Genomic DNA, 27,508 nt, shown 5'->3' on the forward strand with positions numbered 1-27,508 from the left:
GCAAACAAACCAAACAAGACACGGAGGCAAAAAAAAATATACAAAGAAATACAAAAACAAGAAACAAGTCAAAGAAGCAAAACAATGAACAAAAGAAACAAACACAAAGAAAAAGAAACAAAAAAGCAAAGAAAACTGCTCAACGAAAGAAAAAAGTGAAACTGCTGGACAGGAAGTAAGTGCTAGCTAAAAGAATGACATCATCGCCCACCTGACCACCATGACTTCCCGGTCCATCTTGAGCTTAAGCTCCGCCTCCAGCTGCTCCTTCTCGGCGTTCAACCTCCGGACCAGGTTTCCCATCTCTCGGGCGAAGTTCCGCTCCGAGTCGGCTCGCTCCCGTCGCATCCTGAGAAGCCGAGCGGCACGTGACGCGCGCGCGCGAGCGAGCGGCGACGACGACGACGACCGCGACGACCGCGCTCGTCTTCCTCACCTGCGCTCCTCCTCGGCAGACCGTCCGCCATGTTGGATCTGATTGTGGAGTTTGTCCAGCGCCTCCTTCAGAAGCTCGGCCTGACGCTCCGCCTCCGCCTTCTGATCCTCCAGCTCGCTGATCTCCAGCTGGAACGCCACGGCAGCGCGACGACGCGTCATATGACGAGAACGCGTCGTTGCGGGTCACGTGACGAGCGGCGTGCCGGGACGCGTGTGCGGTTCACCTTGAAGGCCTGAGCCATGTCCTGGCGCTCCGCTTCCATGCTCTGCCTCATCCTGTCCAGACCGCACTTGTAGTAGTTGACCTGAGGAAGAGGAGGATGGAGGAAGGGGCCCGAGGTCAAGCGTGCCGCGTGCGCGCCGGCCTACCTGCGTCTCCGTCTGGATGTCGAGCCGCCGCATCTCACGCTCGTGTTCGCTCTTCAGCTTCTCCACGGCCAATTCCGTCTCGACGCTGACGGCCGCGGCTGCCGACGACGGAAGATTTCGTAATCCGTCGCGATGTTGCCGTTCACTTGTTGCAATTGTTTCGGGGTGATCATTGGGGTTTTTTTTTTTTAAGAGGTTTTTTCTAAGCAATTCTAAGATTTTGGCTATTCGCGGTCCGCTGCACACATTTCCGAATGAAACAGTTGCTGTTGAACGAGAGGAGGAAAAGAACTGACTTGCATCGTCCGGCCGGGCCGCGGAGAGACGCCTCATCGTGTCGCAATCGTCTGAAAAGAGCAAAACACAAACAATCCTTATCCAAATGGATGGTGGAGAGGAGGCGGAGTCACGGAAGCCCGCTCGGTGACGGACATCTCCCACGCCAAAGTGTGCGTGCGCGTGCGTGCATCTGACTGGCTGATGTCACGCTGCTGCGTTTAAAGTCAACCGCCTCCTTTACCACAACGGACCGATGCGATGACGCGAGGTCCGCATCGCTGCAGACGCCGCACCGATCCGCCTGTCGATCTCCCGTTCCGTTCTTCCCTCACTCGTGAACTCCTCCACTTGGGGCAGGATCTCCCCTGCCCCTTTTCCGACTGAGGACCACGGTCTCAGATTCTCATCCCGGCCGCTTCGCCGCTCCGGTGAGAGTCGGAGGTCAGGGCCCGACGAAGCCGACAGAAGCGCGTCGTCTGCAAAAAGCAGGGACGCGATACTGCGGCCACCAAAGCGCCTTGAAATTCTGTCCATCAAAGTTCTGAACAGAATCGGTGAGAAAGGGCGGCCTCGGCGGAGTCCGACCCTCACCGGGAACGCGTCCGACTTACTGCCGGATATGCGGACCGAACTCTGGATAGTTTTTTTTGGTTTTGGGAACATGTCAGGAGGGTTCACAAACTTTCAAGCAGCACTGTAGGTCTGTTTTTCAATGCGATTATAACGGGCGTCAACGATTGCTGTCGGGCCCGTCTTTATCCGCTGTCATGTTGTTCTATAATATTTGAATATAATCCCCCATTTATACACAGATGAATTCATAATTCTCACCATTTTGACAAAATATCGACAGCTTACAGTATGTTTTTTTTTTTTTTTTTTCCCCCAGTTTGGTGTTATAATATGCAACATGATGTCTTTGCATGATATTGCTACTCTAATATACAATAATGCAGGACAGTTTCATGACCAGAATACACATTTGAAGAAACATCAGCTTCACTGATGTGTTTTAAGTGAGTTGAGCAGATTTCAGAGTCAACAAAAACACGATCGCACAGAAAGGTTATTTCTTTGTGGCGCCCCCTGCTGTCAGGACGGCGTTACTGCAAAGACGACGAGGCGCGCGTTCAGACAGGAAGCGACCTCACCAGAGTCCAACTCGCTGGCAGATGGCGCTTCGGACCAGCAGAGTTCGGCGGCGGCGGCGGCGGCGTGCGGCGACTTCCTGTCGCTCTTCTCGTGACTCCTCATCAGCTCCAACTCGGAACTCAGCTCGTCGTTTTTGTCCCGCAGCTCCTGAACGCAACGTGAACCGACGCTCACGTCAACAAGCGAGGCGGAAACGAACGCGTGACCGTAAAACGTTCTCTTACTCTGCAGCGGTGCTCGTAGTCTCGGAGGAGCCGTGCCAGTTCGTCTTCGGCGCTGTCGACGGCGTCCGAGCTGCTCCACTGCCGATCAGAGGGAATTTCGTCCAATTTGGCGCATCTCGTTTGCTTATCGGCAACCTCGCGCCTCCGTTAGCCGCATTAGAGACACTCTCTCCTCACACGTGACTCGCCTCTACCATTACAACTCGAACGTATTCGATCGGGATTAGGGATGTCCCGATCCCATTTTTCGCACCCGAACTGTTGAGCAACTCGACTTGTACGTCCAGCAAGAACGGGAAAGAATTCCACCTCCGAAGCTTCAACAATTCGTCTCCTCGTTTCCCAAACGCTAGTTGAGTGTGCTGACGTACTTGAACAACAACAACAAGGCATCAAATTCTAAATGAGAGAATATTCGCCAAAAACAACGGTGACCAGTTGGAAAAGGAAATATCCTGTTTTGCGGCTTTCTAAATGCCGTTACCTTGTGGTGCAGCAGCCGGTTAAAGTCGGCGTGCAAACGTCGGGCGCCGCTTTCCGCCTCGTTTAACCGCCGCCTCACGTCGACGAGCTCCTCCCGCAGACGTCGGTTCTCCTAATAATTACGATACAAATAGGAATCAGAATAGGATGAGTACTCATCATCCAAAAAAGAAAACAAATGTTCCCAAATTGAAACGCAATCAAAGTGTTCCAGTCTGCACCAATTAATTGACTTCAAATCAATTTGCTTGAGCATTTTCTGCACTCCCCTCCTGGAAGCCGCCATCTTATCGTGGTGGAGGGGTTTGTGGGTCCCAATGATCCTCGGCGCCAACTTGTCTGGAGCTTTACGGTCTCAGATTCGGAGGTGCCGATTCTCATCCCGGCCGCTTCACACTCGGCTTCGAACCGCTCTGGTGAGAGTCGGAGGTCACGGCCCGACGAAGCCGACAGAAGCGCGTCGACTGCAAAAAGCAGGGACGCGATACTGCGGCCACCAAAGCGCCTTGAAATTCTGTCCATCAAAGTTCTGAACAGAATCGGTGACAAAGGGCGGCCTCGGCGGAGTCCGACCCTCACCGGAAACGCGTCAGACTTCCTGCCGGATATGCGGACCAAACTCTGACTCCGCTCGTGCAGGGACCGAACAGCCCGTATCAGGGGGTTCGGTACCCCGTACAAACCACACTGCTCCTCCCGAATCTGAGATTCGACTTCCCGACGGACCCTCCTCTCCAGCACCCCTGAATAGACCTTACCAGGGAGGATGAGGACTGTGATCCCCCTATAGTTGGAACACACCCTCCGGTCCCCCACCACCCCAGTCTGCCACTCCAGAGGCACTGTCCCCGATGTCCGCGCGATTTTCCAGAGGCGTGTCAACCAGGACAGCCCTCCCAATCACGGCCTTCCAGGTCTCACTGTCATTGCCCACGCGAGCATTGAAGTCCCCCAGCAGAACGATGGCGCTTCTCCAGCACCCCCTCCAAGGACTCCAAAAAGGGGGGGTACTCTGACCTGCTGCTTGGTGCATAGACACAAACAACAGTCAGGACCCGTCCCCCCACCCGAAGGGGGAGGGAGGCGACCCTCTCGTCCACCGGGGTGAACCCCGGCGTACAGGCGCCGAGCCGAGGAGCAATAAGTATACCCACACCTGCTCGGCGCCTCTCACCGTGGGCAACTCCAGAGTGGAAGAGAGTCCGACCCCTCTCGAGAGGACTGGTACCAGAGCCCGAGCCGTGTGTGGAGGCGAGCCCGACTATATCTCGTCGGAACTTCTCGACCTCGCACACCGGCCCGGGCTCCTTCCCTGCCAGAGAGGTGACATTCCACGTCCCTAGTGCCAGCTTCTGTAGCCGGGGATCGGATCGCCGAGGTCCCCGCCTTCGGCCGCCGCCCGGCTCGCACTGCGCCCGACCCCTATGGCCCCTCCCACAGGTGGCGAGCCCACGGGAAGGGGGACCCACGTTACCCTTTCGGGCTGTGCCGCCAGGCGCTCGCCTTCGAGCCCCACCTCCTGGCCTGGGTCCAGAGAGGGGCCCCGGTGAGCCGCGTCCCGCGCAAGGGAAACCTCGATCCACTTATATTTGTCTGGTCCGTCACCTAGGACCCGTTTGCCACGGGTGACCCTACCAGGGCCGCGAAGCCCCAGACAACTGAGCTCCGAGGATCATTGGGACACACAAACCTCTCCACCACGACAAAATTCTCGTCAAAATTGTACTGTAACGCCAATCACTTCTTACGGCGTTTAACGATAGCTTCGTGCGGGTTTAGCCGTCTTCTCCCGTGGACGTCTCCCCGTGCTCCTTTCGTGACGACGACACTCGGATGCCACGACGAGTGACTGTCAGAGGAGCGCCGCGTTAGCTACAACTAGCTAACCGGCCATAGTCGCGCAGCTGCGCGCTAGCCAGACGGGCTTGAAGCTAACTTTTTTTTTTTTTTACACAGAGGGAAAATGCGATGACCTCATCCACATTAAGGCGACCGGTCAGGTCGGAAGGGTCCAAATCTAACGTCGGCCGATCACTCGGACGCCAAGCGCCTGGTGGCAAACTTCAAGCGAACCCAGCGCGCGCGTCGTCTCGTCCTCTCCGGAGACGGGAGCATTTTCCACTTCCCTGTGACTTCGGAACACATTGATGCACCTGCGCGGCGCCGCCGAGCTCCTCCTGTAGCCCCGCCTCCTGCGCCCTGAGCATCGTCAGTTGTCGCTGCAGCTTTTGGCGTTCCTGTTCCAGCTGCTGCACGGCGTCGGCGCTCTCCTGCTCCGCTTGCCCGCGCTGCGCCGCCAGACGCTCCCGGAAGTCCCGCTCCAGCTTTCTGCCAATCACATTGCACGATGAAGCGAGTGTGACGTTATAGGAGCCGGCGTCTCATTGAACCAAACCGGGGGTGTCCAAACTACAGCTCGGGGGCCAATTGCCGTCAGTCAGGGTTTCCCTGAACTGGTCGCCAGACAATCAAACAAAAACCAATCACTATTCGCGTTCAGGCCCGGGCCTCCAACAATATAAACAAGCAATATAGATGGATTGGTTTTCAAAAGTGGCCCTCGCACCGTTCCAGACGGCCCCCAGAGGCAAAAGTTTGGCCGGCCCCGCTCGACCGGGTCCGGTGCACGCGCCGCCTCACCTGATCCCGGTCCGGTGCAGCTCCTCCATGCCGGCGTGCCGCTCGTCCGCCTCGCGCACCAGCCGAAGGTTCCTGCGCTCCGCCCGTTCCAGGTCGGCCCCGGCTTTGTCCCGCTCGCCGCGCGCCTGCTCCGCCCGCGCCCTGAAAGCGCGCCTCCCGCTCGTCACGGCGCCGTGGCGAGCGGGAGGCGCGCCGAGGACAGCGACTCACCGCAGGTGCCGGATTTCATTCTTGTAGCAGATGAGCGCCGCCCGGTGGATTCGGTTCCCGCTGACCGCGAGTTCGTTGTCCAGGGCCGACGTCAGCTCACGCAAACTCACGCGCTCCTCCGCGGGGAAGTCCAGCGTCTGCACAAACAGCTCAACTACTCCTCCGACCTCCTCCAAGGAAAAGGCATACGGCGGCGCCTCGACTTGCGAGTTTTCCGAGATACGAGCCGTCGCCGTTTTCGAGATAAGAGCGTGGCCGCGGAACGAACAGAAGTCGCACTTCAAGGCCGCACTGTACTTCTCCGTTCGGACCGTAAAAGCGCCGCCGCGGGGCGATTCATCCAAAGTTCTTTGTCATTTCGATTTGGCTTTCTCACGATCATAAAAACCGTTCCAGCGGCAGAAAAACCACTGAAGGGCGCAAGTTCCTGCGCTGTGAAAGCACCCCAAAGGCACCGTGCGCTGCTTGCGGCGAGCGTGTGACGAACGCGTGTTCTTCTGGCCTCCCTGAGCGCGCTTGACGATGTTTCTCGACATCCCAAACTAAACGACGACGCACACGAAGGTTTCGAAACATCGCCAGCTTCACGCTAACACTGAATGGACAACCCTTTTGATGAGCTAGCTAAAATCAGCATTTACCTTCAAATGACTAATATTCACACACAAACATTGTGACATCACATCACAATGCTCTCTCTCTCACGCACATATATTCTTCCTCATCTGAAAAATTGGTGCTATTCATTCAAATTCAATCGCAACTTTCTTTCTTTTTCTTCTTGCATTCTCCATGCGTGCACCACACTGCCCCCAAGAGGCCAAGGCGCACACAGCGGCAACAGCAAGCATTTCTTGTTTTTTTTTTATGGCTATTTGAATAAATTATCATTTTATTTGCTACTCGTTTATTTTCTGGTCGATCTTTTGGGTTCAATTTAAAGTCGAGTTTTAGTAGTTTTGAAATCAATGAATAATCGTGTTTATTAATCGGGATTTTGTTGTCAATTTTTTATTATTCTTCCCCCCCCCCCGCAATGGCCCAGCCCGACCACCGTGAACTTTGAACCCAACTCGCGGATGATCCGAGTTAAGGAGGGAGATGAATAAGTTGCGGGACGGCAGAGAGAAACTCTCCGGGTCACGACAGCGGCAGCACGAGGCTCCAAGTTACAATCGAGTGGATGAAAGTTCTCCCCAACCGCTTCACCGGCTCACTCGCGGGAACAGAAGAACGGACAAAAGCAATAAGGACGGATCAGGAAGCACGTCCGACCGACGGCTCGTATTTCAGCAAATCTACGGATTTTGTTTGTCCCCGCCGGACCGCGGCTCCGTACCCACCCGCAGGACGTCCCGGCCGTCGCGGACGCCCTCCTCGGCCCACAGGGCCACGACTCTCTCGGGGCTGGCGCGTCCCGAGCCGTCGTCCAGCCGGCTGAGGACTTCGGGACCCGCCGTGACCGTCGTCGGCCCGTCCTCCGGCGCCGTCTGCGCGTAGAACCCGACGATCAGAAATCGGCAGCGCGAGGCGGGCGCACGCGACTGAGGACGAAGGACGTGTCCGCCCGGCCGGCGTCACGTGATTAGGAAGGTCGGGCGTCTACGGCGAGCCTTCTTCACGTCGAACATTCCCGATATCCCGAACGTCATTCTTCCTACCCACCATCGGCATTTCAGATACGACGTCGCACGTTTGTCTCTGATGTACAGCAGGAGCGTCAAACAAATTTTTGTCACGGGGCACATCGTACTTCCGACTTCCCTCGGAGGGCCGCCACGACCGCGGACCCCTCTCCGTGAAAGATGACCTCATATATTCTAATTACTTACAGTATCCACAACACATCGATGAAGAGCCACTTTTGAAATCAGAAGCCTACGAAAACAGGTTTTTCAACGATTACATTTCTTTTCAAAGGGGGGATTGCTCACAAAAAAATGCTTGCAAATATCTCAGGGGTTTTCCACCGGAACGCAATGAGCAGTTTTGACTTGCTTTCGCGGGCCACACAAGAGGACGCGGCGGGCCGGATCTGGCCCGCGGGCCACCGGTTTGACCCCTGGGACGTCCGGGGTTCGTCTGCAATTCCGTCGCAGATATCCGCTACGTGAGCGATGGATATCTGGGAGGGGATTGTCGAATTTTGAATTGAATCGAATTATTATCGGCCGATAAGGAGCATTTTATGCCGATGGGCTTTCCTCCGTGATGTTTTCACTTTTTCTAAAATGCCAGAGAATCCTTTTGAGCTGGGACGGGCTCCGGTACGCCCGAGACCCTTCGGACGGACGCAGCACACAAGCATAGATACGCTAAATGAACGGACACATTGCTCCATCTTGCGACGGGATCGGTGATCGATATCGCTTTTTGAAACTCGCTGATCGGCCTCAAAAATCCCGACGGTGTCGAGCTTTGTACGGAGTTGTGGCCCGAGTGCAATGAAGTCGCATTTCTGATGATTTCTGTTGATTTCCTGCGGTGTTCCGTGCGGGAACTTGCTCCGCCTCTGGACTGTACCGAAAAAAACCGGAATAAGAATACATGGGATTTTTGGACAAGCGGTACGCCGGCCGCCCGAAATGGGCTCGCGACCCACCGGTCGAGCATCTCTACGTGACGATCGGATTCCAGCCGCCGAATGTCGCAGATATCCGCGATTCGCTTTCGACTAAGCAAAAGGCAACTTGAGATATCGCGATCTGTCGCTTCGTCGCCTTCGACTTGAAAGGGAATTTCGAGCGGTCAGAAGGACGTTGCGGATACCTACGATGTTCATTCGGGATGGTCCCGCTGCGCTTTCCAATGCCGAGAAACTGAGCGGGGAAGGTTCCGGTTCCGGTTCTGCCGCTGCGACGACGTTCGTTTGAGCGGCCCAGCTGCCGCGCCGTTGTCTGATTGGGCGGCGCCTTCGGGTGCGCCACGTAAATTTGAGATGGCGTCACTGGTCTACGTCAAAGGCCATCACGTCTCACAGAAAATGAATTTCAACATCGCTTTTGATCGACTCGATGTCGGCTCCGGCGGAAGCCGTCCATCCCGACCTTCCCCGGAAATTTCCCCGTTTCTGTTCTCCGTGTTTTTTACGGAAGCAGGTGATTGGCCAACTCCCAGTAGTACGGCGGTACGGCGCTGCGTACAATACATGTACGAAATGAAAATGACAAACCCGCTCGGGCTGCACCATTATGGCCAAAATGATCAGCATGGGGTTTTTTTTTTAATCAATTTTGTAATCATAATTATTAACCACAACCACTCATCATGTTAGGGAAGGATTATATTTTTTTTTTTACTGTTATATTTTCAGTGCAAAATGAAACTTTAGAACGCATTATCATTTTAGAATAAATGATGGTTAAAATAAAATAAAAGAAATGTAGCGAGCGTTCGGCTCCTCGGACGCGTTCTTACGATCGCCGCGAAGCGGAATCAAACCGGCGGATTTTCGGCAACGCCGGCTGAAAATCCGAAGTGAGCTCCCATTGGCTCGAAAATCGCAGGGCACATACAAACAAACGACCGTTCGCACTCACGTTCACACCTACGGGCAATTTAGAGTTTTGGGATGTGGGACGAAACAGGAACAGGAGTACCCGGAGAAAAGCCACACGGGCACGGGGAGAACATGCAAACTGCACACAGGCCGGGCCGGATTTGAACCCGCAACCTCACAACTGGTCGGTGGATGCGCCCACCGTGCCGCCTCTGCGGAGATGTCAAACTTAAATCGGGTCGCAGACTCAGTTGGACCTGTGAGACGCAAATTCAAGTTGAAAAATTGGAATTTTGATGCCATGGGACCTTTGAGAAGTCTCGCCTGCCGGTCGGCTGGCTCCCGCTCGAGGGAGGGGGGCCGCCTTCGAAATGCGGCCGAGCCCGCGTTCGAAATCGCCGACGGGCGGGCCCGTTCAATTGCGGCGGCCCAGCTTTCTATCCAGCGAGAGTAACGAACGGCGCCCTCTCCCGTCACCGGCTCCCCGTGCGTACCACAACTTCCTTGACCTTTGTGCCCCCGGGGGGCTTCCGGGTCACCTTGGTCGTCTACACTTGGGGTGTCAAACTTAGGGCCCGCGGGCAAAAAAAAAAAACCACCGCTAGGGGGCATAATTAGGCCCGCAGGAGGAATTTGGAAGTGAAAAAAGACATTGTGACGAAAGATAATTCAAAATGACCTTTTCAAAATAGTCATTCAATCTAAAGATTTTGCTCATGTACGTAAACAGAGGGGGGAACGTATTGTTGTTTATTCTTATATGAAGTACGGTGTGATTGTAGCGGTCTGGCGAAAAGCGGGCTGTACGTGACCCCTGAACTGCAATGAGTCGGACGCCCACGACCTTCGCCCGATACGGCCAATAAAATTGGAAGCAGCTACATTTCCAAAGTCATCTTCCCGACACTCTGTGCGTGCGTGCGTGCGTGCCCGTGCGTGCGTTGTGACGATGCGCGCGACCTTGCGCGGCGTCGAGCAGCAGACGGGAGCGCAGCCGCAAAGAAGGTTCTGGAAGTGTCCCGGCGCGACCTGCTCCGACTTCCCGCGCTCCTGCAGGGGGAAAGGTTAGCGTAGCGTTAGCCGACAGGAAGCCCACCGCGCGCCTGCCGGCGGGCGGAACCCGACCTGAGCGCCCGGCCGCCGACCGACGGGGCCGTCGCGCGCCGACTCCTCCTCTTCCGGCTCGGAAGCTGCGGAACCAGACGGAATTCGGCAGGTGAAGGGCAGGTGGCGCCGGGCTCTTCTCAGCTACAGCGTGCTTTTTCAATGCTAATGCTAATGCTAAAGTATCGGAACACCCGCGGGAAGTCAAAAGTGAAGACAATCAAAAAGACCTTTGGACCGAAAGCGGACCGAGGCGCCGTCCTCGGGACTTCCCGCCTCCTCGTCGGACTTCGGGCTCTGCACACAGTAAACGACGTGTTCGTCACGCGTTCGACCGTCCGGCGGACAGACCTCCGAGCGGGGCTCGCCGACGCGGTGCCCCCGAGGACCGCAGAAGTAGTTGCTTCTAGAAAGCTTTTGACAATGTGAACACTGGCAGGGAAATATAGGAATCAAGTATTTGGGTTTCATTCTTTTACATTCTATTGAATTATGTTTTTTGTTTATAAAGGACAATATTATAGAGTGCTATTTTGCCTTATTAAAACAAAAGCACAAATATTTGTTTTTGGGTTTTTTTTGCAGGGAGAGGCTGGAACGCACGAATGAACGCCTCACCTCCACACTGTCCGGGCACGTGGATCGGCGTACTTTGGGCCCGCGCGCCCCCCCCGGTGACGACCGCACGGTATCGCCCGTGCACGGCGGCGGCGGCGGCGAGTCGTCCGACGGTCGCGACGGCTTAATGTCGGGACGTGAGCGGCGGCCGTAACGTTTCCCGCCCTTCACGAACTTTGGCTTCACTTCGTCCGCAACAACTGCGCACACAAAAACACACACGATGTCAACAAAGCTGTCACGTGCTAATTAGCATTAGCGCTCATCACCTGGCTGCTGGCATCTGCTGTCGTCATCTGCCGTCAAGTCCAGCGAGCGAGACAAAACGTCCACAAAGTTGTCCTTGAACGCCTCAAAGTCCACCTGAGGATCAAAGTGGCAACGTGACAAGATTTGCTGAACGTGACAATCTGTCAAAATGCCGAGTCCGCTTGGAACGGCCACTTCAACCCGAGTACAACGGAGCACGAATCTTGACAATTGGATGATGGCTTCCGGAGGAATTTGTCTTTCTTTTTGTCCATCCATCCATTTTCTACCGCTTATCCGGGTCGGGTCGCGGGGGCAGTAGCTTTAGCAGGGACGCCCAGACTTCCCTCTCCCCAGCCGCTTCATCCGCCTTCATCCCGAGGCCTTACCGGGCCGGCCGAGAGACGTAGTCTCTCCGGCGTGTCCCGGGTCGTCCCCGGGGTCTCCTCCCGGCGGGACGTGCCCGGAACACCTCACCACGGAGGCGTCCGGGAGGCATCCGAATCAGATGCAGCGGCTCTACGCCGAGATCCTCCCGGATGACCGAGCTTCTCGCCCGTTCTCTAAGGGAGAGGCCGGACACCCTGCGGAGGAAACTCATTTCGGCCGCTCGTATCCGGGATCTCGTTCTTCGGGTCACGGCCCGCAGCTCGTGACTGTAGGTGAGGGGAGGAACGTAGATCGACCGGTAAATCGAGAGCTTGGCCTTTCGGCTTAGCTCCTCCTTCACCACAACGGATCGATACGAAGTCCGCATCACTGCAGACGCCGCGCCGATCCGGCCGTCGATCTCCCGTTCCGTTCTTCCCCCTCCGACGAGACGACAACAGCCGCCTCGCAGTGAAGACGGGGCCCCCATCCACGAACTAGGGGGGAGGAGGGGGCCTGGACGGACGGTCCCGGGCGGACTTGAGCAGGCTGACGTGAGCCTTCACGGGAGCCTCGATCCTGGTCTCAGAAACCGGTTTGGGTCGAATTCTCTCACAATTCCCTGCCCTCTGCATCCACTGGTCTGTCGCCTTTTCACGTTGTGCACGGTTACCAACCATCTCCATTTCCTGCCATCGCCCCAGAGTCCACAGGTCCGGCGGCATTGACCTTGGTGTGTCATGAACGGAACAGAGGATAGGACCCAAAAATGCACGACTCCAAAACAAATGGACAGAGGTTTAATATACGGGCAGAGGTCGGTACACAGGCGGGCAATCCAAAAAAGGCAAAAAATGAGGGTGAACGAGGCACAGGTGGCGAAGATGCTCTCAGGAGCAGGCGTGTACGAGACACACACCCATGACACCTCTACACCTCGGCGGCGCCTAGAAATTCTGTCCGTAAAGGCTACGAACAGAATCGGTGACAAAGGGCAGCCTTGGCCTCCGCATGTTCTCGTGGCTTTTCTCCGGCTACTCCGGTTTCTTCCCACATCGCCAAAGCGCGCACGCTCGGTTCATTGAAGACTCTAAATTGCCCGTAGGTGCGAACGTGAGTGCGAACGGTCGTTTGTTTCGATGTGCCCTGCGATTGGCTGGCGACCGGTTCAGGGTGTACCTCTCGGCAGAAAAACGTACGGAACTTCCGAATTCAGATTTCCCACGTTTACTGAGGCACCGGAGAGAGAAGATTAGATCCCGAAGAGCAGAAAAAGTTGCTTTGGCATAATACAGGACCTTGAAGCACTTGAAGCTGAGCAGCTGCGATAATCTGCAATTTACATCTGCTGATCTGCTTTGTGGACTAATCGCAAAAAGAATCAGTGACGAGTCAACTGCGGAAATGTGACACGCGCGCCTCACCCTCGCGTAAGCTCCTCCCCCGAGCAGCGAGTCGAGCACGAGCGGCAGTTGAACGTCGAGATGCAACTTCCCGCACAGCGCCGTCACTTCCTGCGGGCCCAGGAAGCCCGAGGACGTCGCGTCGCAGCTGTCGAACTCCGCCTTCAGCTGGGCCACGTAGCGGCTTTGCTCCGCCTCCTCCATGCCGGCGCATCCCGCCGGCACGCCGACGACACCTGCGTGACATTCCGGCGGATTATGCGACATGAGATCATTCTGTCACCCGCGGTCAACCGTCCATCACCTGTCGCTTCGTTCTTTCTTTTCTCCCGTCTCGTCATGTTTCCTTTCGCTCTGCCGCGTGTTAGCTTTTTTTATCCTTCATGCTACGACATACCAACATGAATGAACCCCCTCGCCCGCCCGTCATAAGTCATCACCTACAGTTGATACCGTGTTTCTATCAACGACAACATACAGAACTGCTCGAACAAACTCGGGCTGCAACAAAGGATTCTTTTAATGATCTATTCATCTGTTGATTATCTTTATTAATCATGAACAATCCAATCATGGCCTTAAATTGACGTGGCCATTTTTTCGTTTTTGTCATATTCACTCACATTTTTGGGGCCTTTTTGGTGGGACTTTAAGTCAAACAAAGAAGGCATCATAACCGTTCATACAGTCGTCATAATATGAAATGAAATGTAGTGCATATACGTGCGGCACGGTGTGCGACCGGTTAGCGCATCTGCCTCGCAGTTCTGAGGTTGCGGGTTCAAATCCGGCCCGGCCCGTGTGGAGTTTGCGTGTTCTCCCCGTGCCCGCGTGGCTTTTCTCCGGCCACTCCGCTTTCCTCCCGCATCCCAAAAACATGCGTGCCAGGTTGATTGAAGCCTCTGAATTGCCCGTAGGTGCGAATGTGAGTGCCAATGGTCGTTTGTTTCTATGTGCCTTGCGAGTGACTGGCGACCGGTTCAGGGCGTACCCCGCCTGTCGCCCGAAGCTGGCCGAGACGGGCTCGGGCACTCGCGTTCACGCCTACGGGCAATTTAGAGGCTTCGATTAACCTCGCACGCATGTTTTGGGAATGTGGGAGAACGCGCGAACGCCGCACAGGGAGGCCGGATTTGAACCCGCGACCTCAGAATGACGTCAGAATAAATGCTGCTTTTTCTCACGTATGAATGAATTTGTGACTTCGCATCGTATGAAGACGCGCGTGTTGCAGCTTTTACGAGGGGCTGGGACCCTTTTTCAACTTACATCCACACAGCAGCACAACTCCCAATATTTAGGGAGCTCTCATGCACGTTTGTCTTTCACGTTATACCAAGACATGCTCTTTCAGTCAGCACTGCTTTTACTACGAATGCCTCACATTTTAAATCATCAATAACGTTTTGAAAATAGCGTGGCTCTTGCAGCGTGGGAGACATTTACCCAGAGAAAGAGAAGGCGGCATGAAAAATTGCTACAGTAGATTATTATCTTGGGTTTTTTTTAGGAAATTGTTAAAAACCCCTAATATAAAAGATTACAAATTCGAACAGTTATCGGTATTGGTTTGGAGAAGCAGCAAGTTAACCGTTATTGGTATCAGTGACACACAAAAAAACTCGTCCAACCCTAATTGAATGTCTTTTAAAAAACTGGTAAATGACTTTGCTGCAACTTTGAATAATAATAATACAAATAATAATAATAATGTATCGCCTATGTACTGCAGTCCATGGGGGGGGGGGGGGGGGGGCTGATGGTTTCCATGGTAACGAGTCGCGCGCAGCGGGAACGAAAGAAAACCCCGAAAAGAAAAAGGTATTTCAAAAGTGGCAAAAAACCAAAGACATTGAACACGTTTGAAGGTGGACCGAGTTGAAAGAAGTCTCGCACTCCACTGGATCAGAACCACGACGAGCGGAACATTTGTTGACTTACTTGGTTAACGAGTTAGTTAGTAGTGGTGGGTCTTACCAAACTCAAGTGGCCCCCGTTTTCAAACTTCTTTCATGCACGCTTCTTGTCTTCTTTTTCTTTCTTTCTTTCTTTCTTTCTTTCTGTGAAAGGCCCTCGAAGAGACAGTGGAAGCAACTTCCGCTCACGTTCCAAAATAAGTCGCGAGGCCTCAAATCATAGCAACGCGAAGAAACACTGACCCCAAGTTAGATCTTGCTATCATTTTGACACAACGCATAGAACAACAACAACAACGGCAACATTGAAAGTGTCGTTCATCATCTTTGTCATCCTCAAGTGGAGTTTTTATTCTGAATCAACTTCCGGCACTCATTGAGCGCGGTGCAGTACACTTTTGAACCACTCGGGAGCGCCACTCTGACTGGGATTGGTGGGGAACCCGTGACGTCACACAGAATGAGCCCCGAAGTGCTGAGGCTTCAACAATTACTTAATAATGAAATAATAGTTCAACAGCTAATGAAGAAAAAAAAAACACACAACAGTAAATAATAAAAAACGATGTGAAGCGACCGTTCGAGGGCGATAAGACTCATCGCTGATTGGACGAGAGGGACGACTTGACCGAAGGGTCGTCGATTCGAATCCCGGCTCCGACTGTCCGCGCGTCGAAGTGTCCTCGGGCAAGACACCGAACCCTAAATTGCTCCCGGGGGCCTGGCACTCAGTCGCCCGTCGGTGTTTTCAAATGGCTTCGTAAAGCACTTTGGCCTCTGTGACGGTGGAGATCAAGTGCACCCCGTTGACCGTTTCGAAAGTACCTCATATGTATGTGTCGCGGGAGCTTACTGCGCTTAACTGTACCCATTACTTGCTAATGTATGCCACGCAAGCTACAGAACGATGTCATCAACGTGTGGCATAAAGTCTTTCACTTGATTTAAAAAAGAATGAATGAAAAAGCTGTACACTTTCATTCCAAAATGCCACCGCCACCTAAAGGTTAGGAGAAAAGTGTACACTTTCATTCTAGTATCCCACCGCCACCTCGTGGTTATAAGAAAGATGTAGCCTACTTTCATTCTAATATGACAGCCAATTGCAGGGCACATACAAACAAACAACCATTCACACTCACATTCACACCTATGGGCAATTTAGAGTGTCCAATTCACGCATGTTTTTGGGATGTGGGAGGAAAGCGGAGTGCCCGGAGAAAACCCACCCAGGCACGGGGAGAACACGCAAACTCCACAGAGGCGGGGCCGGGATTTGGACCCCGGTCCTCAGAACTGTGAGGCAGTTGTGCTAGCCAGTCGCCCACTGTTCCACCTTCATATTTCATTGTATGTCAATATTTGAAAAGTCTTGGAGCAAACATGTCCGCTAAGTACAGTATTCTTCATATTTTTTAAGAAAACAGGGATCTATTGACGTGATAGAGAAAAACTGAGATCAGTTTTGGATTGGGCACCCCGAAATTAAGAGGATTTGTACCGTATCCTTTGTAAAACACAAAAGTGTTAAAAATAAACATTGCAGTCATGCCTTTTTCTTTCATATTTCATTGTATGTCAATATTTGAAAAGTTTTACAAAGCAAGCACATATCTTTTAAGTCCAGTATTTTTCATATAGTTTAAGAAAACGGGGATCTATAATTCAGAAACTTGACGTGATAGAGAAAAACTTAGACCGGTTTTGGATTCCGCACCCCGAAATGAGTTGAATTCAGCTGTCAGACGGACCTCAACAAAAGTTGTCCTTCTTGGAAAGTTGCGTCGGTCTGGAAGGCGTCGTCACTGTGACGCCACGTGACGTAGGCGGAAGTGGGAGTCACCGCGGAGACAGTCGAGAAGAACCGAAACGGGCGCAACGACTGTGCCGCGGAACTGAGCCGCAGGCCGACGGGCTGCTTCCGAGTCGGGAGCCGAGCCGAGCCGAGCCGAGCCGGGCCGAGCCGAGGTGAGGTGAGGTGAGTCGAGTCCGACCCGGCGACCGAACGCTTCCCATTCGGTGCTTGTTTCGCTCCAGTCTGCTCCCGCCTCCTTCTTCGTGTTCCAGTTCAATTGAAACGTTCTCGAGTTGAATTTCGGGACATGTTCTGGTCGAGTTTGGTCCTCTTCTACACTAGACTTGAGTGGAACATGTTCGAGTTGTATTTGGACGTGTTCCCAGACCAGCACTAGTGAACTGAACTTGTTCTAGTACAGTTTGAACATGCTCTAGTAGAACGGGGACTAGTTCTGGTTGACTAACATGTTGTGGCGAGTTGATTTTTGACGTGCCCTCTCGTCCGGCGATTGTCCGACTTTTGACCACCTGCGAAAATAGCATCCAAATGGGCCGCGTTGAAATACCGCATGAAACTACAAGTATGGTCAATATGAGTGAAAGGAAGTTTGAACAGTCACCCTGAGCTTCAAAAGTGCACTTGATTTCAGCTCAGATGTATTTGCACGTCAAAGTGAAATAACAGTTGTACCTTAATAGATGTTTAAAAACAAACGGCCCTTAAAGATCAACTGAAAATGTCTTTTTAAATGTACTGTGCTGGATGAGAAAAATGTTTGACGAGATTTAAGCACAGCTACAACTTGATTGGAACATGTTTGATTGGATCGAATGTTTTGAAGGCGGTTCATTCGATTGGAAATGAATGAATTGTTTCTCTGGGTGTCACTAGAGGGCGCCCGCACACCACTGCTGGAACTCCTTCCGGCCTTTGAGAACCGATCACCGTTGTGCTCGAACGTGGATGGGAGCTTTCCTTCCTGGCTTGCCGAAAATGGGATGATGGCTTCCAAACAAATGGAGCGTGATACCACCGATGGAAAATCTGGTCAAAATCCAGTAAAACGGTTAGAGCTTGATTATTTCCCAACATGTCTCCTCCTCCGATTGGCTGACAAGTTTCGGTTAAAAATGTCCGAAATTTCGACGGCGGGTTTCTCCGAGTGAAGGCATCAAAAGGAACATGACGTTTCGAATGCGAAAAAAGGAACATTATTTGTGAGAAGGGCAGTAGACGAACGAGCTCATGTACATCAGTCAGCAATAGGTTGTTGTTGTTGTTGTTGTTGTTGTTTGAGAATGTATTTTTGGGAAGTTCTCATCCCACGTTTTTTGGAGAAAATTTCACACAGATGACGGCCACTTGTCACGTTGCTAGTGAAAACGTTCCTGTTACTCGGAAAAGGAGTCGGTGGTGTTCTTCGGTGTTTCTCGTGTAAAAGTGTGGCATAAAGTCGTTTACTTGATTTAAAAAAGACAAACATTTGACTAAAATAAGCTGGTAGTCCTTGAAAGGTTCTTATTGTACATTTTCTTGCTTGTCAGTCGTTCTTCTGCCGCCGGGTGCACCTGAAGGAAGCACACTGGTAAGAAAGCTGCCTTACTTTGCTGGTCCCGAGCATCAACTCAGCATGTGTTGGTTTTCCGTAATAATCGAACCACAGCTACCAATAGAAATATCAATAAGGATGAAAACAAGCTTGAGCGTTTTAGGAAAATGGAAGTTTGACTTTTGAGCCGCCTGCCATGAACTTGAATAACCCCGACGACGGCAGCAAATGCAGAACATCGAGCTTCTGCTTTTACTTCAGCTGTCTGGACTTCCTAACCAGCTTGGCCAGACCCGACCCCGAAGTGCTCTGGATCCGGTCTGGAGCCGATGTGGACCTGCTCTATAACCGTTCTGAAACCGATCTGGAACTGTTGTCTGGACCGAAATCTGTTCCTACGAGACGGCGATATCGAAAGTGGAACAAATGATGAAGGCTGTAATGATGACCTCGTCAATTACCTCTTCAGTGAGCTCGACAGTGACCACGTCATTGACCTTGTCAATGACCTCACCTCTTGCAATGTCAGTGGAGTGTTCAAGCTAACGTGAAAGGCGATGAAAAGTGAACTTCAGCAGTTCACCGTGAACTCCCCATCTAGTCATTTTCTGCACCGCTTGTCCTCATTAGCGTTGCGGGCGTGCCGGATCCTGTCCCACCTGATTTTGGGCAAGTAGCGGGTTACGCCCTGGACTGATTGCCAGTCAATCATATTCACACTGACATTAAAAGCTAAGGGCAATTCGGAGCGGTCAACGAAGCTAACGTGGGAGGAAGCTAGAGTCCCCTTAGAAAGCCCCCTGGAGCACGTGAACGTGAACGTCCAAACACCACACGGGAAGGCGGGAGACGAGATTCGAACCCGAACCTCAGAACTGCGAGACGAGCGTGCTAACCGCTCAAGCGCTGTGTTGGACAATGGGAACCTGATTTGATTGAAGTGAAATCTAATACTTGGTTGGGAATTCCTCTGCTGGAATCCCTGCCTGGATGCGCCGTGGCATTGAGGCAGCAGCCTGCGGCATTGCCTGGGAGTTACGCAAGCCCAGATTTCCCTGATGCTTGCTGTCAGCTCTTCTTTGTTTTTGGGTCTGGTGCCCCCCATTTTCCTCTTGATAATACGCCATCGATTCTCAATGGGGTTTAGATCGGGCGAGTTGGCTTGCCGGTCCAGCGCTGTGATGGCATGGGCATCAAAGCAGGTTTTGGTGCTTCTGACGGCATGGGCAGGGGCCAGGTCCTGCTGGAAGATGAAATGTGCATCTCCGTACAGATCTTCAGCAGAAGGAATCATCCAGTCCTCTCAATCATTCTGGTGGACTGCTGCGGTGACTTTAGATTTAAGAAAGCAGAGTTTACCAACACTCGCATCGGACATTGCACCCGAGCAGCTCGGGTTCTGTTCTTCACCCGTCTTCCTCCAAACCCTTCCCGAATGAATGGCACACTTTACTTTCATGGGAAAAGAGGACCTCGGACCACTGGCCGGCAGTCCAGTGGTCCTTGCTTCTCCTCGGCCCAGTTGAGACGCTTCCTACGTCACTGAAGGGTAGTCGGCGAAAATTCAGACAACTGGAAGGAGCGAGGGGGGCAACGCAGTGGATGGGTGACATTTGATGTTACGATGGGAAGCTATCGCAGTCAGTCGTAGGTGACGCGGGCACGGCAGGAGGAGGGAGGTTCACAAGATGAGGATTGATTCGTGTTCAAGAACAACTGCATCGGGAAGTTGTTTGTGCATTTTAATAGATTGATTGCGCTTAAGCGGAAAATCCTTCATTTGCTGATAGTGGGTTTCAAGTTAGTTTTTTCCCTTTGCATTCTGCTCCCCTGTATTCCCTTCTTATGTTTTCTAATATTTTAGTTAGTAACTGTGACGGATCTGGAAACGAGAGGAGCACAAGACTCAAGGGCTCATGTACACAAGTCATTTCATCAATGAACTGAATCGTTTATATTTGTCAAATGAGGATGGCAATTGAGCAAAGGGAAGCTGAATGATCATTAAAGATGCGGGAACGAATTACACATTTCTGGATTCTTTGGGGAGTGTCCAGGTGTACATCAACTTTCAAATCTCAATATTTTTCAGGGGGCCATGTCCCTCTGAATCCTTGATTTTTTTGTTTTTATTCCATGCTGCGATCCCTGTCAAGTATCTTCCTGTGCTCTTCAGTGATTGGTTTGGATGGAGGGCCCGCCCAGTGAAAGGACACTTGCAGACTATGTACAGGAAGTGAGCAGTGTGACATCGCCATTGGGGGCGTGGCCAGGGGCATTCCAACGCAGGTGCGTTTATCTTCCCGGAACGCCCGACAGTTACCACCCAGCCTGCCCAGCCCGCACCGCCACGCCGTTAAGCCGCTTTGTGCCATCTGTCGGCATCGCTCCTCACTGGCGAGCGACGCGATTGGTCGGCAGAGGAAAAGAGGCGGGGTGAGGCTGATTGATAAAGGAGGAAGAGGCGGAGATGATCGTGCGCACAACAAGTTGGAGAAAGAAGCGCCTATGTGTTACCACGGCAACGCAGAGGACATGACAGCAGAGGACACACGGGTAAGCTAACGCTCCACTTGTCTCAACATCACTACTAATTCGTGTGTGTGTCACAATTGGAGAAGGGGAATCCTATTAGCCTTCTATAAAAGTCGCACTAAGCCTCTTCATATATGTGTGTGTGTGTGCGCGCTCGAATGTGCCTGTCTGTGTGTATCAGTAAAGTGAGTTCAGAGTTGATTGGTTCGTTTGCTTGCGTCACTGGCCGGTTGAAATGACTTTAAATGAGCGACACACACTAAATGGACGAAATGGTTGTCTTGTTTCTGACTGGTGCAGCAGGCCCTTGAATATTGATTGACAGGTGATGTCGGCCAGGCGGTGGGGGCGTCGGTGGGTTTTTAAAGAAAGCGGTCACACTGCGTGACCGCTTGAGATGTCAAGTTGACTTTTTATATTCAACGTTGTGCTCGTCTTTTCCTCCTTATGCATGCTCTCCTCTTAAGACGCGTGTCCTCAGCCTAGTGCATCCTGGGAAGTTTTGATTTAAGCGTTCCAGACCAGACCGGACGCCACAGGGAGGACTGATGTCTCGCTTTGAGACGTCGTCCTCTCTAATCGAATGAGAACAGGGGGGTTCGCATGGAGCCTTGTATTCCGATTCTAATCAGTTTGGAAGCCCAACCCGAATCCAAAATGCTCCATAGAAAAACTTGCGTTGGAATAAACAGGCCGAACGCAAATGCTATTTACTTCGATTTCACAGGGGTGGAGTATACTTTTTGCCAAACCGATCAGAAGTCAATTTTCACCTTGTAAACGTTGAATTGGAATGGAGCTGGTCTGTGCATGCTCCGTCTTGATGTAAATGCGCGGTGAGGTCATTATTCACGCGTGTCCCAACCAGAGCTCGTACACGACAGAGATCTCGGTTTTAGCTACTTCTAATTTGTTTTGATCAAGCGGTTGATTTAATAAAAGTGAAAAACAATCCAAACTGTTGTGCTCTAGGCGACAGACCTCCATCTTGATAAATGACTGTGACATTTACACTGATGTGCACATGTATGCCCCCGATCGCAATGGATCACGTCATTTGACCGGTAATCTTCAGTCGAATGACAAAAAAGTCTCCATGTAAACCTGGCTAATGTTTCTTCTTCTTCTTCTTCTTCTGCAGCTTGGCGAAATGACAACAGAACATTCCTGGCACTCCAGTCCCACCTCAGGCCCTCATCCAAACCTCTAGCGATTCATTGTGGACCAGTAGGTCCAGGAACATCAGAAATAGGTCTTGAGAAAAAGGAGCTTGGGGCGTTTGAGTTGCCAAAATGTCCCAATCGGGTAAAGTGCTGCACCTGTATGTTGAGGTGAGGTCTGCGGGTGAGGAAGAAGGAAGGGTTCCTGGGATAGGAGATAATGAGAAGTGTCACCTGATCCTTCAGTGCCCAGATGTTCTCCCCCACTCTCAAAGGAGCTCAGTCCTCTCCAGCCCCAACCAAAGTCCGGAGCTTTCCCCGCGCACCCAGTGCAGAATGCTGGGTGGGCGGCACAACTCGCCCCCCTCCAGCTGGTCCTCCAGGCACTCGGTCAGCCCTCAAGGCCAACATTCGGACAGCGTGGATTCCTCCACTTACTTCCACCAGGAGGACATGTTACCCAACACTTTTGAAGACTTACTTCCGGTCCTCACATGTACAGCCACCAGTCAGGGTCATCAGTGTTCAGCAGCACTTACGCCGTCATCGGACGTGTACCCCTATCCAGGTCGGGAGCTTAGCCACCTTCCTCCGCCACCGTTTGGGCGCTTGACGGCACCTCCTACACCTACATTCCACCGCCGTTCCTGTGAGATGCAAGGGTCAGGCGGTCAGGAAAGGAAGACCTCTATGGTGACCTTCGGGTATATTGAGAAAGCCAACGTTCATATGATGGGCGGCAGTCGTCCTTCTCTGTGCCGAAATGACTCCAGACGGGACGAGCAGTTCCTGCCCGCCCACCTCAGGAAGAGACTAAGTGACCCCTTAGGATCCAGTGGTCAGGTCAGACAGGCTGAACCCTGCCCCATTCACCATCGCCCTTCTACCAATCACGGCTCTCCTTTCCTGCACAGAGATGTAGTAGCGAGAGATGCCACCTACCGGGCCTTGGAGGAGTTTGGCTCTCCAGAACTGAGGCGTCGCTTTGGAGGTCGCAGCCCGACTCTGCCACAAAACCACGGGTCGCCGAACTGCCGCTCGTGGGCGGGGTCACCCGTCCTGCCCCGCAGTACCCTCACATTACCATCCAACACTCAGCTCAGAGACCTCGACAGGGGAGTCTGTCAGAACTCCACGGACGGATTGCCGAGAAGCCCCGGGTTCGATCAGCTGTGTGCCCAGACTGGGTTCTCCTCCCACACAGCAGCGCAGATGCCAGAGCGTCATTGTCACAGCCTCCTTCAAATCCAGCAGTCATCCTGGTTGGGGCACAATAGTCCCAGACTTTCCAGCAGATTTCATTCTCCTTCACGTGGTGGACGGCCCACAGATATTCAGCATGACGTCTCAAGCTGCAGAGCCGGTCATGTGACCAGCTCTGCTAATGGTGCGAAAACCTCCTCCTCATTTTCCAATGCCGACATTTTTCTGGGACGACGAACTCCCTCTCCGGCACCTTCCCGAACTGAGTCTTTGAGGTCACTCAGTCCAAGTATTGGAGAATCATTGCTTAGAAAATCCCAACTACATTCCGGTTTTAGTGAGGATCTCCCCCCAGAGCTACTGCAGGAGAACAAAGTGAACCCAAGATGGAAACCAGAGAAATCCAAACCTCAACTACGGTCAGAAAGTGTCTCACCTGTCTTGACCAGAAAAGGACTCTGCTCACCTGCGACTTCTCATTCACCGGTCTTAACACCGCGCCACAAGCAGAGTTCAAACGCCAGTCGGCACATGTCCCACCTACACCCTCACCTCCAGCCAGCACACTCTACTGGAGACTACAGACCTTCATGCTTGGAGGCCAGGTACCATGATCGCTCACACAGCCCTGAACTCTCCAGTAGACTCCACTCCTGCCAAACATCTGCGGCTTCACCCTCCTCACAGCAGGAGCTCAGGAGGACCAGTCCTGTCCAAGACAGACTAGAATTCTGTAAGGAGAAGTCCAGACGCTTTGCTTCAAGACCCAAAGAGGAGAGTTTCAGCAAGCAAGCAGAAGACAAGGCAAGACGGGATCAATGCAGACTGGTTGGGGGTTTGTCCTGCACTCAGCAAGCGGACGTTCAGGATCTCAGCAAGATTGGTGGGACGTCCTCTCGGAGCTCCAGTGGGGTGACGGGAAGCTCAGGAGAAGGAAATGCGTCTCCTGAAACCTGGAGCCAGTCCAGCTGCAATGTGGGCTCCGGGGTCCAGGTCGGGGTTTGCTCACCTTTGACCTCAATGCTAACAAAGCTAACGTCTGCCATGTTGAGCCAGCTTCTTTGTTTGCTCTCATTGCAGCACTAAAAAAAATCCCATCTGCGCCATTTTTAGCTTCGAGCTACCGCTTGTTTTATAGCTTTAATAGCCTAAGATTAACATCATGTCTATGTTGACTTTTTTTCATCCTGCAGCCAGGCGGAAGTTCAGCCGTGAGTCCGTCTTCGAGGTCGCAGAAAATTGCCCAAGCCAAGTGGGACTTCTTGTTTGGAGCTGAGAAACAGGAAGGCCACAGCGATAAAGGTGAAGAAAAGAATAAGAACAAGAAGTAGTTATGCGCCCCCCACCACACTCACACACACACACACACACACACACACGTGCACAAACCAGAATCATTTGCAAATGATTTTCCCACCATCGAGTACTGCTGCTGGTCAACAGTATCTGGTTGCTCCTGCCGGTAGAACTCACAATTATAAACATTCATTAGTAGGCTGGATGTTTGTGTTGTGTTCAGGTTGCTCAGTCAAGGATAGGGCTGTCACTATCAAATCTTTTTAGAGTCAATTCTTCTATTGAATATCACTAATAATAATCAACCCTGCCCCACTATTACCCAAAAATAATTTGTTTTTAAACTACTAACATGCATTTTGTCCTCATTTACGAGGGAGGAATGGACTTTAATCCTTAAACTGCCGTTGGTACTGAATGTATGGTATAAATTTGGTGTACAAAATTTGAGACGGCAAAATGCTAAACGCGATTAGCATTAGAACGAGCAATTGTCATTCTAGGTCAAAAAATGCTAACTACCATTCAGCTCTCTCGTACTTAATTATGTTATGTGTACATGACACATCTAACAGTGTCTTAAAAATCACTTTCAGATACTCATTTGTCGTTTTTGGCTAAATTTATCACTGGCCCAACACTGAATCCGTTTGCAACAAATGTGTGTCAGTGTGAAACAACTTCAAAGCTTGTAAGCCAATTAGCTCAAGCTTAGCAGTGCTATTGCTAGACTCTCACTTCCTCTAACGCTTGCAACTGTTAACATAATGTCGGATGTGTCACATGTAACATTTTCCAATTTAACTTCACATATTATGTCACACATGCCGCTCGTGGCACATGTAACAATATCCTGTTTAAGATCAATCACACAACACGATGCATGTGTCACATATGACATTTTAATATGTAACTTAACATCTGTCACACAACACGATGCATGTGTCACACATGACATTTCATATGCGCGCTGGTTTTCGTCTTGAATTCAGACGCTTCGCCGCCCACTGTTAACTCGCTGAGCCCCACCCCTGCCAAGTCAGCCAATCAGAGACGGGGTGGGAGGGCTGTACGGGGTCAAAGGTCATTGCATCACCACAAGGTCCATCAGTTCGAGGTGGAGCTGCTCACCTCCGACCCTGGAGGCTCCGCACCCAAGACGGGTGTGGTCCGGCGCAGCGTCAAATACTCGGAGACGGACCTGGACCACGTACCGATGCGCTGCTACCGGGAAACTGACCTAGACGAGGTGACATCACTGCCTCATCGTCAAAATCAATAACATGAGAAATAATGTTCTGATTACTTTTGGAAAACAGATATTGATCACTTGCTTTGATAGCGACACAGGTGATATTGATCACTTGTATTGCTGAATGTCAGTGGTGAAATTGATCACTTATCTCTTGTATTGATGGTGACACAGGTGGCATTGATCAGTTGTGTTGACGCAGGTGATGCGGGCGGAGGTTGCCGAGGAGGATCCTGGCAACGCTTCGCCGAGCTCGCGTTCTGGTGAGGGAGGGATGGCATCGGAGGAGGAGGAGGAAGAAGAAGAGGAGGAGGACGGTGCGGCGAGCCGGCCTAGCGCGCTCATGTGGGGAGACCGCCGCAGGCACAAGGCCGCCTCCCACCACGACAACAGCGTCAGTCTACTGCTGAAGGGGTGAGAGGTCACATCGTGTCGGGAATCACCCCCAAGCCGCTATATCGTACCCGAGGTAGTGAGTTGGGCATTTTCTAGTGCTGTTGGAATGTGTAGTGTGTACAGACTATTTAACGCCCTCAAGTAGTGAACAACAATGCTCACTGACAATCAAATATATCCCGTGATGCATTGTGGCGATATAGAACAATGTTTTTCCGCATCCGGCATATTTGATTTTGGGCAAAAGACAAATTCGTGACTTGTGATGCGAAAATATCTTGAATATGAGGAGAGTAGCATATCACAGCAGGATGACTAGGAAGTTCTTTGTTTCGATTCATTTAGGAAAATACACTCAGCTCAAAGGGGGAACGAAACTCGTTTTGCGACAATACGTTGTATGTGGCAGCAGTAGTCCAAACGCGGTACTCTGATTAATATTGCCTTCGTGGAATAAGAATTAAACAGGATAATGAATCAACTTTGGGAAGCTGCCATGTTTATTCAAATCATCATCAGCCACAGAGCGGTAGTGATCGCAGCTGGCCGTTCAATGGCGAAACGTTAACGAGTCGTTGTGTTGAGGGCCTCTGTGCGTCAGTTGTGGCTTTACAGCTAGTGCATGAATGTGCTTGTTAACGGTTCATTTTCTTACCGTCTGTTCAGTGAAGCACTAAAGTGCAACGGCGGCTGTGTCTGTCGTTGACTACCTGTGGGGCCGTAGCAATTCCTTCTAACTAGCGGCGGTAGGCTATATTAAATGAGCTAACAATGTTTACTTTAGCTGTCTCTGTCGTTGACTACCTGTGGGGCCGTTGCAATTGCTTCTAACTAGCGGCGGTAGGCTATATTAAATGAGCTAACAATGTTTACTTTAGCTGTCTCTGTCGTTGACTACCTGTGGGGCCGTTGCAATTGCTTCTAACTAGCGCTGTTAGGCTATATTAAATGAGCTAGCAATGTTTACTTTAGCTGTCTCTGTCGTTGACTACCTGTGGGGCCGTAGCAATTGCTTCTAACTAGCGGCGGTAGGCTATATTAAATGAGCTAACAATGTTTACTTTAGCTGTCTCTGTCGTTGACTACCTGTGGGGCCGTTGCAATTGCTTCTAACTAGCGCTGTTAGGCTATATTAAATGAGCTAGCAATGTTTACTTTAGCTGTCTCTGTCGTTGACTACCTGTGGGGCCGTAGCAATTCCTTCTAACTAGCGGTGGTAGGCTATATTAAATGAGCTAACAATGTTTACTTTAGCTGTCTCTGTCGTTGACTACCTGTGGGGCCGTAGCAATTCCTTCTAACTAGCGGCGGTAGGCTATATTAAATGAGCTAACAATGTTTACTTTAGCATAGACGTGCAGTTGTG

The 27,508-nt window shown here is 51.8% G+C and overlaps 2 protein-coding genes across 17 annotated transcripts in view; one reads left to right on the forward strand and one right to left on the reverse strand.

Annotated features, from left to right (window-relative positions):
• The window catches only part of ninl (ninein-like), a 29,154-nt gene extending 3,401 nt beyond the window's left edge, over positions 1–25,753 (reverse strand). For 5 of the 11 annotated variants that reach the window (XR_009790785.1, XR_009790784.1, XM_061789888.1 and 2 more), the window contains exons 1-19: positions 15,015–15,158; positions 13,059–13,273; positions 11,286–11,379; positions 11,017–11,216; positions 10,629–10,812; positions 10,420–10,484; positions 10,177–10,344; positions 7,139–7,285; positions 5,796–5,932; positions 5,586–5,726; positions 5,099–5,273; positions 2,947–3,057; positions 2,463–2,540; positions 2,238–2,385; positions 1,104–1,154; positions 808–905; positions 663–743; positions 437–564; positions 212–349 (exon numbers count right to left, since the gene is read on the reverse strand). Coding sequence is in view for 9 of the 11 variants with exons in the window: in XM_061789888.1 (XP_061645872.1) it covers positions 212–349; positions 437–564; positions 663–743; positions 808–905; positions 1,104–1,154; positions 2,238–2,385; positions 2,463–2,540; positions 2,947–3,057; positions 5,099–5,273; positions 5,586–5,726; positions 5,796–5,932; positions 7,139–7,285; positions 10,177–10,344; positions 10,420–10,484; positions 10,629–10,812; positions 11,017–11,216; positions 11,286–11,379; positions 13,059–13,241 (2,327 nt within the window). In the remaining 2 variants the exon portion in view is untranslated. Of the gene's footprint in view, positions 1–211; positions 350–436; positions 565–662; positions 744–807; positions 906–1,103; positions 1,155–2,237; positions 2,386–2,462; positions 2,541–2,946; positions 3,058–5,098; positions 5,274–5,585; positions 5,727–5,795; positions 5,933–7,138; positions 7,286–10,176; positions 10,345–10,419; positions 10,485–10,628; positions 10,813–11,016; positions 11,217–11,285; positions 11,380–13,058; positions 13,274–15,014; positions 15,159–25,625 lie in introns of those variants that run through there. The other 6 variants (XM_061789883.1, XM_061789887.1, XM_061789885.1 and 3 more) reach the window with 6 other exon arrangements.
• The window catches only part of LOC133485709 (PH and SEC7 domain-containing protein 1-like), a 34,795-nt gene continuing 24,058 nt past the window's right edge, over positions 16,772–27,508 (forward strand). Inside the window, exons 1-7 of one of the 6 annotated variants that reach the window (XM_061789877.1) lie at positions 16,788–16,931; positions 17,643–17,817; positions 20,477–20,856; positions 21,977–24,191; positions 24,392–24,500; positions 25,487–25,743; positions 25,949–26,160. In XM_061789877.1, coding sequence (XP_061645861.1) covers positions 22,128–24,191; positions 24,392–24,500; positions 25,487–25,743; positions 25,949–26,160 — 2,642 coding nt within the window. In that variant the 5' untranslated portion in view covers positions 16,788–16,931; positions 17,643–17,817; positions 20,477–20,856; positions 21,977–22,127. Of the gene's footprint in view, positions 16,932–17,642; positions 17,818–20,476; positions 20,857–21,028; positions 21,161–21,695; positions 21,900–21,976; positions 24,192–24,391; positions 24,501–25,486; positions 25,744–25,934; positions 26,161–27,508 lie in introns of those variants that run through there. The other 5 variants (XR_009790783.1, XM_061789876.1, XM_061789879.1 and 2 more) reach the window with 5 other exon arrangements.

Source organism: Phyllopteryx taeniolatus, chromosome 11, assembly GCF_024500385.1.
Source record: "Phyllopteryx taeniolatus isolate TA_2022b chromosome 11, UOR_Ptae_1.2, whole genome shotgun sequence".
NCBI classification, from domain to species: Eukaryota; Metazoa; Chordata; class Actinopteri; order Syngnathiformes; family Syngnathidae; genus Phyllopteryx; species Phyllopteryx taeniolatus.